Source organism: Oncorhynchus mykiss, chromosome 9, assembly GCF_057628025.1.
Source record: "Oncorhynchus mykiss isolate SJ-2025 chromosome 9, ASM5762802v1, whole genome shotgun sequence".
In the NCBI taxonomy this organism is placed as follows: domain Eukaryota; kingdom Metazoa; phylum Chordata; class Actinopteri; order Salmoniformes; family Salmonidae; genus Oncorhynchus; species Oncorhynchus mykiss.
The window spans coordinates 68805773-68826352 of NC_143030.1; the positions used below are offsets into that span (position 1 = coordinate 68805773).

Sequence of the window (20580 nt, forward strand, 5' to 3'; positions counted from 1 at the left end):
CTGGAAAAGGTGTTGTTCGTCACCAAACTGTTCCTGGATGGTTGGGAGAAGTTGCTCTCGGAGGATGTGTTGGTACCATTCTTTATTCATGGCCGTGTTCTTAAGCAAAATTGTGAGTGAGCCCACTCCCTTGGCTGAGAAGCAACCCCACACATGAATGGTCTCAGGATGCTTTACTGTTGGCATGACACAGGACTGATGGTAGCGCTCACCTTGTCTTCTCCGGACAAGCTTTTTTCCGGATGCCCCAAATAATCGGAAAGGGGATATATCAGAGAAAATTACTTTACCCCAGTCCTCAGCAGTCCAATCCCTGTACCTTTTACAGAATATCAGTCTGTCCCTGAAGTTTTTCCTGGACAGAAGTGGCTTCTTTGCTGCCCTTCTTGACACCAGGCCATCCTCCATAAGTCTTCGCCTCACTGTTCGTGAAGATGTACTCACACCTGCCTGCTGCCATTCCTGAGCAAGCTCTGTACTGGTGGTGCCCCGATCCCGCAGCGGAATCAACTAGAGGAGGCGATCCTGGCGCTGATTGGACTTTCTTGGGCGCCCTGAAGCCTTCTTCACAATAATTGAACCGCTCTCCTTGAAGTTCTTGATGATCCGATAAATGGATGATTTAGGTGCAATCTTACTGGCATTAATATCATTGCCTGTGAAGCCCTTTTTGTGCAAAGAAATGATGACGGCACGTGTTTCCTTGCAGGTAACCATGGTTGACAGAGGAAGAACAATGATTCCAAGCACCACCCTCCTTTTGAAGCTTCCAGTCTGTTATTCAAAATCAGCATGACAGAGTGATCTCCAGCCTTGTCCTCGTCAACACTCACACCTGTGTTAACGAGAGAATCACTGACATGATGTCAGCTGATCCTTTTGGGGCAGGGCTGAAATGAAGTGGAAATGTTTTGGGGGGATTCAGTTCATTTGCATGGCAAAGAGGGACTTTGCAATTAATTGCAATTCATCTGATCACTCTTCATAACATTCTGGAGTATATGCAAATTGCCATCATACAAACTGAAGCAGCAGACTTTGTAAAAATTCATATTTGTATCATTCAAAACTTTTGGCCACGACTGTAGAACGTAGGTTTTCCCACCGCCCAAGGTGCACATCAGGTTTTCCAATCTGATAACTGCTACTCCGCTCCTAGCCTTCAGTGCGCACCTGCGTTCGCGTAGCAGGCCTTGCACGCAGACAGACGCTCCTGACTCGGTGAGTTCCAACTCCAGAAAGGTGTAGAAAAAAATAAAGGCCTTCTCAATCCCAAATCTTTGTACAAGTATATTTTGTAAAATAGAGACAGATGTAAAAATAATTGTTATATAAAGCATCCACCTTCACATCAAAAGTATTTGCTTCTGTAAACAGGATCAGGATCATTAAAACATAACTCTTAAAACTTTGATCTCAAGGATCACACATACAAACTGATTGGCTACCATCTTTGATTTTCTCAATGGCGCTTTCTCCCCTCTCTCTGTCATCTGGAGAGAGAGGGGATCAAGAGGTCAAGGCGTAAGGTAGTTCTGTGTGAGTGAGACCAGTGGACTCAATAGGCTGAGTGAATGAGTAGCGGATGTGGTCCACCTTTTTTTCCAAAAGTGGTTGACAAAGTTGTCCGCAGATAGGGAGGAGGGAGACTCACAATGAGTCACCCAGCCACGGAGCAGGAGAGGAGGGCCGAGCCGGCTGGGAGGAAAGTGGACAGTGTGAGTCGTAGTATGCGGAATGGGAAAAGAGGCGGAATCAGGAGACAGAAGGGAGAAGGATTTAGCAGAATGGAGAGATGATAGAATAGAAGAGGAGAGAGTAGTGAGAGAGAGAGAGAAGACGCATGACCATCTGGGTAGGGGCTGAGTGGTTAGGGTTGGAGGAAAGGAGACAGAAATGGAAAAAGGAAATTAGTGATCAGAAACCTGTTTGGGGGTGGGGGGGGTGGGTTGCAGTGAGATTAGTAGGCAAACAGCCTCTAGCAAAGATGAGGTCAAGCGTATTGCCTGCCTTGTGAGTTGGAGGGGATTGTGAAAGGGTGGGGTCAAGAGGCAAGGAGGGAAAAGGGAGATTTGGAAATAAATTAATTGAAGGCAGATGTTGGGAGGTGGAAGTCACCAAGTACAAAGAGCAGTGAGCTATCGTCAGGAAATTTGCTTATCAAGGTGTCAAGCTCATTGAGGAACTCTAAGGGCACCTGGTGGGCGATAGATGACAAGTGACAGTGACAGCATGGAATTCAAATGAGAAGATGGACAGGTGAGAGATGGAGAACAGAGAAAATGTCCATGACCAGATGCTCTCAGACTATGAGAGAAAACATAGTCAGATGAAAAAAAGAGCAGCTGGAGTAGCAGTGCTCTCTGTAGAGATCCATGTCTCCGTCAGGGCCAAAAAAAGTCAAGGGTCTGAAGGGCAGCATAGGCTGAGATGAACTCAACATTCTTGACCGCAGATCAGCAGTTCCAAACACTGCCAGAGACCCGGAATTCCACATGGGTTCTGCACACAGGGTACACTAGACGGGTTGCATCCAAGGGGTGGGGGACATCTGTAAAGCCTACAGGGAGTGGTGCGAACAGGTATTGAAAACACACACATATTTGACAAAGCTACAACAGAGCAAAATTAGATAATCTGTAAATAACTAGGTAAGATACTCAAGTGAGAGAGGGGTGTAGCGCCTCTCTCTCTTTCCTTCCTCCAACAACTCCACAGAACTATTCGGAAAAAACACCTTTGTTTCCTTGACAAAAGCGCCACTGACACACCTGCCGCGTAGAGCTGCTGCTGTGAAACCAGGGGAGACTGAAGAAGTAACAATAATTGCTAATTGCTTAGAAGAGGTGAAACCACTCCCCCCCAATACAGCCACTGATTACAAAACAAGTCACAAACTGCCCTGCCCCTTGATCCTGGTTGATGTGTGAAAACTATCAGAAAATTATAAGCAGTCAGCAGTTCACACCAAGTATGCAACTGGGAAAACAGGCAGCACTTAAAGTAGATGGCCATAGCTAGCAAAAATATAGTACTAGACCACAACAGATAAAGACAAAACAAATTATACTTATCACTCCTGGCGATATCAGGAGTCCTCTAGCCATTGTACTAGTACTTCTCTGATAGACAGGTACAAAATATGGACTGTAAGTTCAATACCTGATACAAAGAAATGTATATAATATGCAATACTGGTATTCAGTAAAAATGTATCCTCGCCTATACTTTGCATACTGCTTTTTGGAGTTCCAAGTGAAATAGACAGTAGAGAGTGGACTTACCTCTCGTGCACAGATACACATAATTGATATTGTAGCATCTGTCAACAGACTGGGATGCGACGACTAACAAAGAACATTGTTCCAGTGAGCTGTTTTTTTTTTTGTCACTGATCATTTGGACAAATCACGATTTTGCAGGTGCTCGCATCTTTACAATTTCGGAAGGGAAGGGACATTTGACCCATAGACTTGCACGGAACTTTGAGAGAGAAGGGGGAGGAGCTACCATTCTAGTTTATTTTCTAAGATCTGGCACAATTACGCAAGATTTTAGTTCTGGGTTTCCGAGATTAGTGGAAGACCTACCCAATAGTCCTGCAGCCTCCCACAGTTTCGGTCCATCTGTAACGCCTGGCATGGGGGCAAACGTGGCAGAGACAAAGGTGGCAATCTGGTCCACATCTGGGTCTGTGTTACTGCCCTGTGGAGCTGGAGTAGAGGGGACATACTTAAGACTGTACAGGTGTGTGGTGACCTGAGGTTGGTTGGCATCAGCGGCAGACATGGTGGCGTTTTCTGAGGAAGAGGAGGATGAGAGGGATGAGAGGGATATTCTAACTGGCGGGAGGGCTGTTCTAACAGAGATGGGCAGGGGCGTAGTGGGTTTCCCAGGCTGTGGAGCAGGGGTTGGGTCGGCTCTGACTGAGGTGGTGGTGGTAGTGGAGGTAGTGGTTTTCACAGTTGTAGGGACTGTAGTCTTTACTGTTTTGCGTTGGGTGGTAGTGGTGGTGGTTGTAGGGATGGTCTTCACTGTGGTGGGTGGAGGGGTTGTGGTGGTGGTTTTCCCAGGTGCAGGAGCGGTGGCTGTTTTGAGCAAGTTGGGCACGGGGGTACTGACTATTCTGGCAGGAGGGGCAGGAGCAGTTTTAGGAGAGCTGGGAGGAGGGGTAGGGGTTTTCCCTGAGAGAGGGACAGGGACGGTTTTGACAGCACTGGGGCTGGGGGTGGTAGTTGTAGTGGTTTTCTTGGGGGATGGTGGAGCCACTGTTTTCACTGGGTTGGGTTTTGTTGGTGGGTTGGAGCCCTTTCTGGGTTGAGGTGGTTGGAGAGGTGGAGGCTTTGTGACAAGAGGGTCTGGTTTAGCTTTGATCATCCTGGGCTTTTTCACAGGGATTGAGGAGGCTATGTTGGTGGCAGGTGTGTGGGCTACTGTGGTTGTTGTAGTACCTGTGGTGGTGGTGGGTCGAACCGTTGTAGTTGACGCTGAGGCAGGAATTTCATCGGCATCAGGCTTAACTACAACGAGGGAAGTAACAGGAGTGACAAAGTTGTACTTGAGGGAGAGGTTGGTGGCCTTCTCTCCCAGCAGTTTCTGTATGTTAGGGTCAGTGGTGTTCAGTTTCGCCAGCAGAAGCTCTTTGATAGTGAAGTAAGCCCAGAGACGCCGTACAAAGCTGGGGATCCCATCCATGCCCCCAGGGCAGCCCATAGAGAGCACTGTCCTATTCCCCTCTCCATTAGACACCAACACCTCATTCTCCACCTTCACCTTCTGCTTGGAGCCACTGGCCGTCAGAGACACCTGAGAAGAAAATACAAAAATAGAGAAGATAAGAGAAGATACATCTTTATTGGCCATTACAATATGAATAATTCAAGTGGACATTTCCTTTCATCTTCTGGTATAAACAATTGACAAACACAGATCAAGCAACATGATCTAAATGACACAAACCTTCAGGTCCCTGACCCCTGGCTTGACCTTCCCAGTGACCACCAGCTCAGAGCCCTGGAAGTAGTTAGGGAAGAGGGAGCGTGTGACGTCAAAGGCCTGGTCGTCCATGTAGGTCAGCTGGATGTCTGACAGTAGTGGGCTGGCCACCTCATCGTAGAATCCCTTCAGCTGGAGTGCGGCGTCCGCATCCTCGTACACCATCCTCGCCACGCCGCGGTTGTCCAGTGCCAGGCGCCGTAGCAAAGGGAAGTCGGCGTCGTCACCGAAAGCCAGGCCGAACAGAGAGGTGGCCCCCAGGGCGCTCTTAGCGTTGCTCAGGATGAAGTCACTGGATGTCACGCCGATGGTAGCCTCACCGTCTGTCAGGAAGATGACCAGAGGGACCCGGCGGGTACCACTGGAGGAGGAGGGAGGGTTGACCAGCTGGGCGGCTGAGAGGAGGGCTGCATTGATGTTGGTCCCTGGAGGATAGAGGGACAAATGGGAAGGAGGCGTGGAGCAGAGAGGGAGGGGTGGCGGTGGAAGGAATGGAGGATGCAGAAGAGGAGGGAGAAGAGGAGGAAAAAGAGGAGTCAGAAGATGGAATGGAATGAAGAAGAGAGAAATACCGACAGTGTTTTCATGGTCTTGTCAAGTTGCTGCAGATATATTGCAATTCAAGTACACCAGATTCAATCCCACTCACATCCTTCAGCGATGATCCTCTTGACAAAGTCCTTAGCATCTCGTATGTTACTCCGCGTGGCCCTCACTGTGCGACCTTTCCTCCAGGTGTGGACCTTGTCTGAGAAAGTGATGATGTTGAAGTGGTCCTCCTCACGCAGGTCTCCCAGGATAGTGGACATCGCCTGCTTTGTCTGGTCCACACAAATGCAGAGAGAAGAGAAAGGATAATTTATTGATCTATATAATGTAGAGTCAATGTTGTCATTCTTGTCTAAATGAATGGGGTGCAGCTGGGTGCAATGTGGAAGAGGTACAGGTGTAGGATCTTAATTTGATCACTCTTTGTAGCTGGGAATTTTGCAGGAAATGCAAATGAGCTTCGTGATTTAGACAAATTCACTGAAAACCCACACTAACACACGGTTACTGTATATTAACAATATTGCACTTTTCATGTAGCATACTTTTGTCAAGCTCATAGCCTAACCACCGATCAAGCAACATTATGGACTAAACGTTCAAATCCTGTTGCTGCATTATTTTGCTGTGACAATATAGGTCAAATAAATAAATATCTGTAATACTTCTACTGTACCTGTTTGATCTTGGTGCCAATCATGGAGCCACTGACATCAATGACAAATATGACATCCTTGGGGACAACAGGAAGCCCCCGAGGTGCAAAGTAGTGGACAAAGTATCCATCAAACACCTGAGAGAGGCCAAAAGAAGAGAATAATAACTCACTTGATGAGATTATTGTCTCACTAGGGCTTTGGTCCTAGACAGTGTGTAATGCTTGTGCAAGCGTGCATACATGGGTGTGTGTGTGTGATGACCTGTATGTCCCCAATGAGGTCACTGAGTTCTACATCGTACTGGATGATGTAGTCAGCGTTGAGTCCCTTAGAAGAGGCACTGCTCTGCTGCTGCAGGCTGGGGCTGTAGTGCACACGAGCACAACGAGGGTTCTGCTGGACCTGGGTGGAGGCTGGAGCCTCAGACTCACCTGGATGGAAGAGAAGGGAGGCCAGAGAACACCCAGTCAGTTCACAGACAGTCATTGTGCATGTTTGAGATATACTACAGTATGTTGAAGTCGGACTGCACACAATCACACAAACACAAATCACCCTACTATACAATAACTACTCATTATTATTTTTTAAGTTTAATTGTCACTGATAGGTTTGGTTTCTGAGCTTTAACTATAATTAATCATTAGTTATAAAAGAGACATGAGGGGGGCCATAATGAAGCTTGGGAGGTGCTGAGTGCAGGGAACATGGTCACATGTGGCAGTACTGACAAGGGGAAGAACCGTTTAAGACCCATTTCACTCAGCTCCCTGACTAGCAATAATGATGCAATGTTTTGCGATAAGGAGGAGACTCCACCCAAAGTGGGGTATGCATACTACCATGGGGGAAACCATGTTTTTTGTCTAATGCAGTTGTATTGACCCTCTGGGCAGAATAAACTTGGTTTGAAGCTTCTATAGTGTCCGTTGAGTTTGTACTCTGAAAATTAGAACCTACCATCACACACCGGATAGGTGCAGTGAAACGTGTTGTTTTACAGGGTCAGCCATAGTAGTACAGCAGCCTTGGAGCAATTTAGAGTTAAGTGCCTTGCTCAATATTTTTCACCTTGTCGGCTCAGCTATTCCAACCAGCAACATTTCGGTTACCGTCTCAATGCTCGTCCCAATGCTCTAACCACTGGGCTACCTGCCATTAGTGATTTTGCGCCCTGACTTGCTCAAACTGATGCCCTAAACATGCTGATTGTATTACAACTAGTACTACTACTTTGACAATGAACATTGATGGTTGTCTTTTCCTATGTTACCTGTGACAGTGTTGGAGAGCAGTCGACTGGTCTTCAGCGGGAGGACCTTGATGAAGCTGAGTCCTGTCCTTTCTGCAATACTGACGTCCAGGGTGAGGTTAGTGACCAGTCCTCCAGGCCTCAGACCCAGGGTCAGTTCATAGCGACCCAACCTGCGGGGCAGCAGCTCCTCGTAGGACAGAGAGAAGGACATCCGGGTCCCCGAGGGAACACTCACCGCCACGCGGAACTTCTCGATCTCCCTCTCTCTGAGACCACAGCAGAGGAGAAACAACAGAGAGAGACAGTATTGGAGTGATGGTGTCAGTGGTCTATGGCGAACCTGAAAGAATGGCTGAGAGAGCATTGAGGGAATGGAGTAGCATCCAGACTAAAGTGATAGAAAGATGTGAGTGGATGTGGTGGGTGGGTGATGGATGTCTGATTTGTACTGCAGAAAATCTAGAGAAAAATTGAAGTAGTTTCTTACTCTTTCACACAAAACATAGAAATCTGAATAAAACGCATATTCAAGAGTGAACGTGGTATCAAATACTTTTTCAGACTGACTTGGTGGCAACAAGTCCAGCTGTTTTTCCTTGTTTCTTGGCTGCGTCATACATCTTCCTGGCGACACTCCTCTCCTTCACCTGGGCGATGTACACTTTGTCATTGGAGGTGCTGTGGAATAAGAGGACAGAAATAAAGTAAAATAGCCCTCTGGGTAACTCACAATGGTCAGACTATGTGAACAAACATGCTTTGGTCTCATAGATTGAAAACGTCAAGGTTTATTGACAGTAAATAGACTTTCCTTTACCATAAATGTACTTTCCTTTATGGTTACTATTTGTATTATCGGTCACGTGTTACAAAACAATAATATACTGTACTTCACAGCATTCAAGTTGGACTAAGATGGAGGACATCTTAGACATCTTTGTCCCAAAGCAAGCACCAGCTAGCATTGAGCTAGCCTCGAGCTAGGCCCATTGTCCGGACCTCTGGGGGGTGCCACAGGGTTCAATTCTTGGACCGACTCTCTTCTCTGTATACATCAATGAGGTCGCTCTTGCTGCTGGTGAGTCTCTGATCCACCTCTACGCAGACGACACCATTCTGTATACTTCCGGCCCTTCTTTGGACACTGTGTTAACAACCCTCCAGGCAAGCTTCAATGCCATACAACTCTCCTTCCGTGGCCTCCAATTGCTCTTAAATACAAGTAAAACAAAATGCATGCTCTTCAACCGATCGCTACCTGCACCTACCCGCCTGTCCAACATCACTACTCTGGACGGCTCTGACTTAGAATACGTGGACAACTACAAATACTTAGGTGTCTGGTTAGACTGTAAACTCTCCTTCCAGACCCATATCAAACATCTCCAATCCAAAGTTAAATCTAGAATTGGCTTCCTATTTCGCAACAAAGCAATCTTCACTCATGCTGCCAAACATACCCTTGTAAAACTGACCATCCTACCAATCCTCGACTTTGGCGATGTCATTTACAAAATAGCCTCCAATACCCTACTCAACAAATTGGATGCAGTCTATCACAGTGCAATCCGTTTTGTCACCAAAGCCCCATATACTACCCACCATTGCGACCTGTACGCTCTCGTTGGCTGGCCCTCGCTTCATACTCGTCGCCAAACCCACTGGCTCCATGTCATCTACAAGACCCTGCTAGGTAAAGTCCCCCCTTATCTCAGCTCGCTGGTCACCATAGCATCTCCCACCTGTAGCACACGCTCCAGCAGGTATATCTCTCTAGTCACCCCCAAAACCAATTCTTTCTTTGGCCGCCTCTCTTTCCAGTTCTCTGCTGCCAATGACTGGAACGAACTACAAAAATCTCTGAAACTGGAAACACTTATCTCCCTCACTAGCTTTAAGCACCAACTGTCAGAGCAGCTCACAGATTACTGCACCTGTACATAGCCCACCTATAATTTAGCCCAAACAACTACCTCTTTCCCAACTGTATTTAATTTATTTATTTATTTTGCTCCTTTGCACCCCATTATTTTTATTTCTACTTTGCACATTCTTCCATTGCAAAACTACCATTCCAGTGTTTTACTTGCTATATTGTATTTACCTTGCCACCATGGCCTTTTTTGCCTTTACCTCCCTTCTCACCTCATTTGCTCACATTGTATATAGACTTGTTTATACTGTATTATTGACTGTATGTTTGTTTTACTCCATGTGTAACTCTGTGTCGTTGTATCTGTCGAACTGCTTTGCTTTATCTTGGCCAGGTCGCAATTGTAAATGAGAACTTGTTCTCAACTTGCCTACCTGGTTAAATAAAGGTAAAATAAAAATAAATAAATAAAATATACCAGCTAATTCTAGGGCTACAATACCTCCTTCGCCAATTGGCCTGGACCCTTTATTGTCGTCACTTAGCCTTGCCGATCCATCACGACTGGACTGCTGGCATGATTGCCCGATGTGGTCTCAACAGGCTATTCTGTTACGATGTCGCCGAAGAACCATCTACTAGCCCCGACCCGCAAGCTTTTCTGAACGCTGTATCCCCTGCTCACCTAGCATAGCAGTGACTACCAAACGGCACACTGACTCACCTATTGCTGCTCTTTTGACCCTATGATCACTCGGCTACACTGATGATGCCGCCTGGACTGTTTCAATAACACGGTACCTCATTTTGTTTACCTGTCAGCCCCAGTCTCGAACTCAGGTCCTGAATGTAACTAACATGTAACCATTCATCGCCATTTACCCGTTGTTGTCTTAGCTCTTCTGATCAACACCTGTGAATGCTTTATGCCTCTCTCTAATGTCAATATGCCTTGTCTACTGCTGTCTTGGCTAGATCTTATTGTTTTATTTCACTGTAGAGCCCTCAGTCCCGCTCAACATGCCTTAGATAGTTCTTTTGTCCCACCCCAAACACATGCGGAGACCTCACCTGGCTTAACTGGTGCCTCATTGTCACTCAACGCCTAGGTTTACCTCCACTGTACTCACATCCTACCATACCATTGTCTGTACATTATGCCCTGAATCTATTCTACCACGCATAGAAATCTGCTCCTTTTATTCTCTGTTCCCAACCCACTCGACGACCCGTTCATATAGACTTTAGCCGTACCCTTATCCTACTCCTCCTCTGTTCCTCTGGTGATGTAGAGGTTAACCCAGGCCCTGTAGCCCCCAGTTCCACTCCTATTCCCCTGTCGCTATCATTTGTTGACTTCTGTAACCGTAAAAGCCTTGGTTTCATGCATGTTAACATCAGAAGCCTCCTACCTAAGTTTGTTTTATTCACTGCTTTAGCATACTCCGCCAACCCTGATGTACTAGCCATGTCTGAATCCTGGCTTAGAAGGCCACCAAAAATTCAGAAATTTCCATCCCCAACTACGACATTTTCCACCAAGACAGAACTGCCAACGGGGGTGGAGTTGCAATGTATTGCAGAGACAGTCTGCAAAGTTCTGTCATGCTATCCAGGTCTGTGCCCAAACAGTTCGAGCTACAACTTTTAAAAATTCACCTTTCCAGAAATAAGTCTCTCACTGTTGCCGCTTGTTATAGAAGTTAAATAAAGGTAAAAAAATAAATACAAAATATATATACATGATGTCCAATAACACTCAAATGGACAGCAGATCATTGAAAGCTTATGGCAAATGTCATATGGCAAATATCATATGGCTAATGCTAAGTGTCACACAGCAAAAATCCAAAAGATGGCGAGCGAGCTCCACAGTACATTTTCATACTGCAAATGCACATCAAGTCAAGACCCAAGGGTGAAATTTAGAAAATTTGAAAACAAAATAAAAAATGTATCACCCTCTAAAAAAGTGCTTTCTGGACCGTTTTTCGACATTCTTTAGATTTTTTTTGATAATTATACATGTATAAGAACTGTATGAACATACCTTTGTCATATTTTGTCATATTTTAAAAGATTGTTCATAAGGCATACGTTTTGTCCATTTGCAATATGATTTCATAGGAAGTCAAAAGTCAAAGTCAAAAGTCAGTGAACCATTGCCAAATGCCATAAGAAATGTCCAAATGCAATATGAAAGTATTGAAAGTGGCAAATCAGGATGTTATGTCCATTTTCCATGTACGATCATAGGAAGTCGGTTTCCAAACCCAAAAGTCAGTGAACTATGTTAAGCCATGAATCAACCTAGATGGTCTATTTGATATGTATGATGAGGGGGAAGTAGGAATCTGTTGTTTATTAACGATTTTTTGTTGGGTGGGCCCGGGTGGAGGGTGCTCCCTACCCAACCATAGACCCCTTGCTACCCCCTTAAGGCATTAAAAACATTTTTAAAATGTGCTCCTGGGAACCCATTCCAATCACCAGGTGCACAGCTGTCCATTTGCAATATGCTTCAATGGGTATTTACATCACGAATTTGACATGCTCAAAAATACTGCTGAAATGCAAAATTGACTGGCCCGATAAACTCGGGATGGCCGGGCAGTGATAGTGGTTCCTCTCCATCGCTCGTTGTGTTGATTTCATCATGTCCATTTGGTGATGTTTTTTCACTGTTGAATCTTATTGCAAATGTACTGTCCATTTGCAATATGTTTCAATAGGCATTTACCATCACGAATTTGACATGCTCAAAAATACTGCAGAAATGCAAAATTGACTGGCCCGATGAATTCGGGATGGCCGGGCAGTGATAGTGGTTCCTCTCCATTGCTCGATGGTGACATGAGAGAAGTGGGACTCTGTCGTTGTTTTAAGATCTTTTGAAAAACGTCCAAAATTTCCAAAATGTACTGTCCCGATGAATTTGGGATGGCCGGGCAGTGATTCTGGTTCCTCTCCATTGCTTCTTGGTGTTGATTTCAGAATGTCAATTTGGTGATGCTTCCTCATTTTCTAAACATATTGCAAATGTACAAAAGTCAGCCAGCAAGTGAGCGTCCATCGTCAAATAGATATCATTCTGACACCAAACTGATACCATCTGACACCAAACCCACTTTTTCCAACTCGTTTAGAAGCCAACTATGACATATTTCAGAGCAGGCCCATAATTCACAGCACCTTCAGTTTAAACCATAATAAAAACATAAAACACATAGTTACGTTCTAGCTGCGGTTCCAGTTCTGACATTATGTGTAGGCCTATGTGAGGCGACGCTGAATCCCGAGTTTCGGCTCGATAGGTCATTTGGAGCCAGAGCAGCGATCTTAATTGGTGCTGAAAATCCACATTTTCCGGGCTTTGCTATGGGGTCCTTGAATGAGCTATCGGACAGAAATGTTAGGGTCCGTCTCTATGGGCCGAGGCAGTTTCAATGCACCTAGTTTTGCAACTCTGGGACTTTTCTAAATGTCGTCATTTTCGTGATGGTCAAAATGAATTGAAGTTATTGCAAATGTACGAGGCTGTTTCTCGGTCTGAGAACCTTCTAGAGCCACATAACTCACTGTGCACTATCAACTTGATTTTGCGGATTTTGCCTGTAATCCATAGCTTCTGGTTGGGGTATGTACGAATGGTCACTGTGGGGACGACGTCATCTATACACTTATTAATGAAGCCAATTACTTATGTGGTGTACTCCTCAATGCCATCGGAGGAATCCCGGAACATATTACAGTCTGCGCTAGCAAAACAGTCCTGTGGCTTAGCATCTGCTTCATCCGACCACTTTTTTATTGATCTAGTCACTGGTGCTTCCTGCTTTAATTTTTGCTTGTAAGCAGGAATCAGGAGGATAGAATTACGGTCAGATTTGCCAAATGGAGGGCAAGGGAGAGATTTGTATGCGTCTGTGTGTTTTATTCTCCAAAGAAGATCAATTCTAATGGTTGTCCTTCTGGAAGGTTCTCCCATCTCCACAGAGGAGGATGGAGCCAGGTTTCCTCCAGACACTTGGCATTCAGGCCAAAGAGTTTAATCTTGGTTTCATCAGACCAGAGAATCTTGTTTGTCATGGTGTAAGAGTCTTTAGGTGCCTTTTGGCAAACTCCAAGCGGGCTGTCATGTGCTTTTTACTGAGGAGTAGGTTCCGCCTGGCCACTTTACCATAAAGGCCTGATTGGTGGAGTGCTGCAGAGATAGTTGTCGTTCTGGAAGATCTCCCATCTCCACAGAGGAACTCTGGAGCTCTGTCAGAGTGACCATTGAGTTCTTGGTCACCTCCCTGAGCAAGGATCTTCTCCTCCAATTTCTGTATTTGGCCGGGTGGCCAGCTCTAGGAAGAGTCTTGGTGTTCCACACTTATTCCATTTAAGAATGATGGAGGCCACTGTCTTCTTGGAGACCTTCAATGCTGTAGACATTTTTTGGTACCCTTCACCAGATCTGTGCCTCAACACAATCCTGTCTCGGAGCTCTACGGACAATTCCTTTGACCTCATGGCTTCGTTTTTGCTCGGACATGCGCTGTCAACTGTGGGACCTTATATAGACAGGTGTGTGCCTTTCCAAATCATGTCTAATTAATTTCATTTACTATAGGTGGATTCCAATCAAGTTGTAAAAACATCTTAAGGATGATCAATGGAAACAGCATGCACCTGAGCTCAATTTCGAGTCTCATAGCAAAGGGTCTGAATACTTATGTAAATAAGGTATTTCAGTTTTTTCTAAAGCCCTGTTTTCGGATTGTCATTATGGGGTATTGTTTGTAGATTTATTAGTAAAAATAAGTCTGTAACGTAACAAAATGTGGATAAAGTCAAGGGATCTGAATACTTTAAAAATGCACTGTATATAGGGAATAGAGTGGGATTTGGGACCCATACCTGATTACTGGAAAGACTTTAATCCAAACCATACAGTTTATGTGCTAAAATAAGGTCCTTTGAACAAATATATTAAAATAATAACCAACAGGGACCGAAATAAACTGCAGCCTTGAAGCAAGTCTTGTTTCAGACACAGAGCAGAATGGAATGTTGGATTTATCAGGGTGGAAAATATATATGTATGTGTAGCTGAGAGGGAGTGGGAACTGGGAACGGCTGCAATTGAGTGACCTACACACAGAACACAAGGCCCTCAGTCCCACGTTGAGAAACGCAACTGAACTAAGAAATAGTTATTTCGGCTAAAACGGCTATTTTCCTACTGAGTTAGTTGGTGACGAGCAGGCGTGTCGAGTGTGTGACTGACAGTAAAATAGATTATGAGATTCTATGCATGTTAAACTAAAACTACATGTAAATGGGTCTGTGCGTGACATGTGTAGGCTGTGTGTCAGTATGTAGTTGAATGTGTGTGCGTGCACGTGTACCTTGGCTCAATGCCTTGGTAAACTTCGCAGGAGAGAGAGGGGGAAGAAAACAGGCCAACGTCCTGTCATTTTTTCTTATAACTTTCCGACGTGCATTTATAAAGCCGGGTATTCATCTGGTTCTAAGGTTCCTCCGAGTCTTCCCCCTTCTGCTCCCAAACCCAACTACAGACTGCGGTTCCTCGTTGTGTCTAATGTTTACACATCAAATTATGTGTCTCCTTTCCACACTGGACGGAATGTCAGTTCCTGACATAATTCCTTTGAAGTTTTTATTTTGAACCACTGACCTGACTGGTGTACAGGATTTGTTTTGTTTATTTACTTTTTTCTATATTTCTATGTTCTAATTAAGCGTTATACTCTCTGAGGTGAGTCATACTGTCTCCCGCATGTGAACGATCCCCTTCACAGTTGAAAGTACAAGTCCTTTTGATCCTGAAGGACAATAGCCTGAGTGCCAGTATGTTTGTGCTGTAATGCCAACTCCTCGTCCCTCATTGTCAAGCATAAGGAGTTGGCAAGGGAGCAGAAACAGACTGGGACCCAGGCAAGAAGGATATAATTCCAAGGGAAAGAACAATTAATTTGATTACATGCCCACTACCTGTGATGAGGTGTCTTATAAGAACACGAGAGAGAGAGAGAGAGGATAATAAAGTAAACTTGACTTGAAGCGTGTGATTCTGACTCACATGGTGAAGTTGGAGATGAATGCAGCAGAGGGCAGGTCCACCTCAAAGGCTGCCTCCTTGGTGACAGGTAGCTGGTTCCACACAGAGCTTTGGATTGTGGTGTGGGCATAGCGAGACACGACTGAACACCTCACATGGTAGTCTGTCACCTTCAGCTGTGAACACACAAGACACACCAAACCTGACACACCAACTAACATGTACATTTGATCTGATGAAATCTTTATATAGCTACCCTAGTACAAAACCAATAGTGACCTCATGAGGAGCTTTGGACTTCTTTGTGTAATGGCTGTTTGACTGACAGTTGAGAAGACCCAGGTTTGAGTCCTGGTCGGGCTCTTTTGGAATTGGAAATCCAACTATTACTGGGCTTTTTACCCTGGCTTCAGTGGCTTGACAAGTTTAGACAAATGATACAAAGCCACACTCTGCAAGATATCCCTCCCACCCCCTTGTTTACTTGGCTAATTCTGGGCCCTGCTGAGACCAATCTGGTCAGCTGGGCCACATTACTGCTAGGCCAGGACACAGACAGACAGACAGTCAGGTTTCTCGTTACTCACTGGTATCAAAGACAGTGGACAAGCTTTCTGACACATCAGAGACCTATCAATTTAGAGTAATAATGGATGATTTACATTCTGTCACTGGGAACATTCAAAGCATCAAATAAAGTGTTGCCTCCATTGAGCACTGTGGGGTTTCTTACTCTGTGTGGCACACAGGTTATAACTACAGATTGCAATGAGAGTGATAGGTAGATCTTCACTTGCTGCATGACTTTTTCCTAACCTAATACTAGTGCCTTTAATCATCATGTTGCTATACATTTCCTGATGTGGCCTTGTTTTAGATTTGGTTCATTAATAAACTGAATTCAAATATGAGTTGGTTCAGGGTTGAGTTTGATGTGGGTGTCTCTTGTGTGTGTTCGCAGGTGGGAAGCGTAACCAAATTATTTAACCAATTAGCTTCAGCTGGCTGGTGTGCTACCGTGGCAATGTTGTTTTGACTTTGAATAGCCTAGCTCTGGGGATAGATAGGGACAGTCAATGAACTACACAATGTAAATGGGACAACATTTTCACGTTGCACATTTTTCAGTTGTCTCATTAAATGCTTTCGACATTAGAATATGCATTTCTACAATTTGTAGATGGTTTGAGATTTTCAAGTCATTGTTATTTGTCGATATTGACCTTTTAAAATATTGTCCCATGTACAGTGTGTAATTTACTGATGGTCCCTCACTAGCCCCATAGGAATATTTATTGGGTGCTGCCAGCTGTGAGCAGGTGGGAAGGATTAAAACAAACCCAGCCAATAGAAAACTGTTATGAGACAATTCATTGCGCGACATAAAATGTTTCCCTATCATCTCGCAAATCTCAGTTTTGACGAGACTGACTTTATGACCAAAGTTATCCTATTTTACACTTTGTAGTCAATTTTGACACTATTTTCAAAAAGAAAAGTTGTTTCCACGTAATGACGTTGAACCAATGTGGAGTAGCATGAGGCGTTGAGAAAAACGTTATAAAGCATCATTTCTGCAACTCTACAACTCTAGAGAAAACATTTTGCAGTTTTAAAACTCATTTCAGGCAATTCTATTCATTTTGCCATGGGTCTGAGAGAAACAAATTCAGTTTTAAAGCATGTTTAATACAATTCTAAACATTTTCCTATGAGATGGAGAGAAAATGTTTCACTTTTAAAGCTAATTTCCTGCAGTTCTTCACATTATGCCATGGGACGGAGAGAACATTTAGCAGTTTTAAAGCCATCTATAAAATGTTGCTGACAAGGGCTAGTGGTGGAAAAAGTACTCAATTAATATACTTGAGTAAAAGATACCATAATAGAATATGACTCAAGTTAAAGTGAAAATCACCCAGTAAAATACTACTTCGGTAAAAGTCTAAAAGTATTTGGTTTTAAATATACTCAAGTATCAAAAGTAAATGGAACTGTTAAAATATACTTATAACTATCAAAAGTCAAAGTAAAATGATAAATTCCTTATATTAAGCAAACCAGATGGAACAATTCAATATTTCCATTTACAGACAGACAGTACACTCCAACACTCAGACATAATTTACAAACGAAACATTTGTGTTAAGTGAGTCTGCCTGATCAGAGGCAGTAGGGATGACCAGGGAGGTTCTCTTGATAAGTGTGTGAATTGGACCATTTTCCTGTTAAATTGTAATGAGTACTTTTGGGTGTATGAAGTAAAAAGTACATTATTTTCTTTAGGAAATTAAAAGTTGGCAAAAATATAAATAGTAAAGTGAAGTCCAGATACTCCAAAAAACTACTTAAGTAATACTTTAAAGTATTTTCTTTACTTAAGTACATTACATCACTGGCTAATTGAGTGACAATTAGTAGCTATTTTTTTGGTGGGAAGACTCAATTTACTGATGAGTTTTCCTCTTGTTATATGTCACTCACTGACAGTCACTCAATTACCCGGTTAGTAAAAAATAAAAATGGATTGGTAAATTAGTCTAGTTAGTCTAGCCAGCGACAGTATCTACAGTAAACTTGTAATAATCGTGGCCGAATTATCAACCTGGCAGGCAGGGCACGTGCCCAAGGGCCTTGACCTCCAGGGGGTCCCATTGATTTTGTTAGTCACGCAGGGCCCTAAGCCGCCACTTTTGTCACTAGCCAGATATCCCTGATTTGAATGTTTTGTTTTGCTCATGACACATTCCACTGGGACTGGGTCATGAACAACAGGCTGTTTCATGTAGCTCATACTCACCACAGATTTAGCTGCTTTGCTCTGGCGTCTCACTCTCTGGAGAGAAAATTACAGAGAGAAAGTTAATAAAAGTGTAATGAATCCTAACTGTGGGATTGAGCGCAGCAGTAAGGAACATTTATTCACACCAGTGCCCTGACAGTAACATATTTCTGGAGTCCTGTAGTTTGGAAAAATGTCATCAAAACAAGCTGATGCCCTCTGAACATTGTGCAAAGCTTTAAAATCTTAATAGATTCATAAAAGCTTGCTTAGTAGTGACTTTAAGACCACAGAGTTGCCCTAGAGCCATCATTATTCCAAAATGTATAAGCTTCCACACAATTTTCTATCACTGTATGGGAAAGAAGATGATTTAAAATGTAAGTTAGTACATTTAGGTCCTTATCTACGATAATAAGTTGTATTAAAGAGGAGAACTTGACTTAGAAAAGTGACAACATTCTAACAAGGATTACCTTACAAAATCCCCTCCTTTTAAATTCATCTCCAGAATCTATGTGTGGTGTTGGGTCAATATTTCTGTGTCAAAATAAGATGAATGAAGGGGTAACTTTAAATAAATGCTTTCACTGTACACAGAGGTGCAGGTTCGGTTTCAAATGTTCATTTAGATCACAAATCATTGTTGTGTCAATACTTTACCACATATCCATGATATACAATCAAATACCTTTAAAGAGAGGAAAACATTTGAATTTGCAGGCCGTTTATTCTTCAGTGACAATTTTAATATACATTTTAGGTGAAATAGAAACTTTATTTTAAATGAATGTAAATGTAGGCTATATTATGTGTTATTATGTTTATTATGTGTTTCCACTTCATAATCGTATTCACATCTGCCATAGGCAGAGCCTTCAGAAAGTACTCACAACCTTTGACTTTTTCCACATTTTGTTGTGTTACAGCCTGAACTTAAAATGGAATAAATTGAGATTTTGTGCCAATGGCCTACACACAATACCCCATTATGTCAAAGTCGAACTACACTACATTACCAAAAGTATGTGGACACCTGCTCGTTGAACATCTCATTCCAAAATCATCGGCATTAATATGGAGTTAGTCCCCTCTTTGCTGCTATAACAGCCTCCACTCTACTGTGAAGGCTTTCCACTAGATGTTGAAACATTTCTGCAGGGACTTGCTTCCATTCAGCCACAATCGCATTAGTGAAGTCAGGCACTTTGGGTGATTAGGCCTGACTCGCAGTCGGCGTTCCAATTCATCCCAATGGTGTTAAATGGGGTTGAGGTCAGGTCTCTGTGCAGGCCAGTCAAGTTCTTCCACACTGATCTCGACAAACAATTTCTGTATGGACCTCGCTTTGTGCACGCGGGCATTGTCATGCTGAAACAGGAAATGGCCTTCCCCAAACTGTTGCCACAAAGTTGGAAGCACAGAATCTTCTAGAATGTCATTGTATGCTGTAGCGTTAAGGTTTCCCTTCACTTGAACTAAGGGGCCTAGCTCGAACATGAAAAACAGCCTCAGACCATTATTCCTCCTCCACCAAACTTTACAGTTGGTTCCATGCATTGGGGCAGGTAGCTTTCTCCTGGCATTCACCAAACCCAGATTAGTCCGTTGGACTGCCAGATGGTGAAGCGTGATTCATCACTCCAGAGAACGCATTTCGACTGCTTCAGAGTCCAATGGCGGTGAGCTTTACACCACTCCAGCCGACGCTTGGTGATCGTAGGCTTGAGTGCGTCTGCTCGGCCATGGAAACCCATTTCATGAAGGTCCCGACTAACAGTTTTTGTGCTGACGTTGCTTCCAGAGGCAGTTTGGAACTTGGTAGTGAGTGTTGCAACCTAGGACAGATGATTTTTACGTGTTACGCACTTTTGCACTCGGCGGTCCTGTTATGTGAGCTTGTGAGTCCTAGACGTTTCCACTTCACAATAAAAACACTTACAGTTCACCGGGTCAGCTCTAGCAGGGCAAAAATGTGACAAACTGACATCCAATGACGGTGCCACGTTGAAAGTCACTGAGCTCTTCAGTAAGGCCATTCTACTGCCAATGTTTGTCTATGGAGCTTGCATGGCTGTGTGCTCAATTGTCAGCAACAGGTGTGCCTGAAATAGCCAAATCCACTAATTTGATGGGGAGTCCACATACTTTTGTATATATAGTGTATCTTTTCTGACATTTTTACAAATTATATGAATTTATGTATTGAGTCATTAAGTATTCAACCCCTTTGTTATGGCAAGCCTAAATATGTTCAGGAGTAACTATTTGCTTATCTAGTCACGTAATAAGTTGCATTGACTCACTCTGTGTGCAATAATAGTGTTTAACATGATTTTTGAATGACTACCTCATCTTTGTACACCAGTGAATTTCAAACAACGATTCAACAACAAAGAC

At 43.7% G+C, this 20580-nt stretch overlaps 1 protein-coding gene across 6 annotated transcripts in view; it reads right to left on the bottom strand.

The window, feature by feature from the left end:
* LOC110532626 (inter-alpha-trypsin inhibitor heavy chain H6) overlaps positions 1-20580 on the bottom strand; it is a 30513-nt gene that overhangs the window by 8231 nt on the left and 1702 nt on the right. For 2 of the 6 annotated variants that reach the window (XM_090185162.1, XM_036988642.2), the window contains exons 2-11: positions 18199-18234; positions 15420-15574; positions 8026-8136; positions 7477-7724; positions 6465-6634; positions 6221-6337; positions 5645-5816; positions 4960-5420; positions 4452-4806; positions 3591-3713 (exon numbers count right to left, since the gene is read on the bottom strand). In XM_090185162.1, the coding sequence (XP_090041288.1) occupies positions 3591-3713; positions 4452-4806; positions 4960-5420; positions 5645-5816; positions 6221-6337; positions 6465-6634; positions 7477-7724; positions 8026-8136; positions 15420-15574; positions 18199-18234 (1948 nt within the window). Of the gene's footprint in view, positions 1-3590; positions 4807-4959; positions 5421-5644; positions 5817-6220; positions 6338-6464; positions 6635-7476; positions 7725-8025; positions 8137-15419; positions 15575-18198; positions 18235-20580 lie in introns of all 6 variants that reach the window. The other 4 variants (XM_090185161.1, XM_090185160.1, XM_021616690.3 and 1 more) reach the window with 2 other exon arrangements.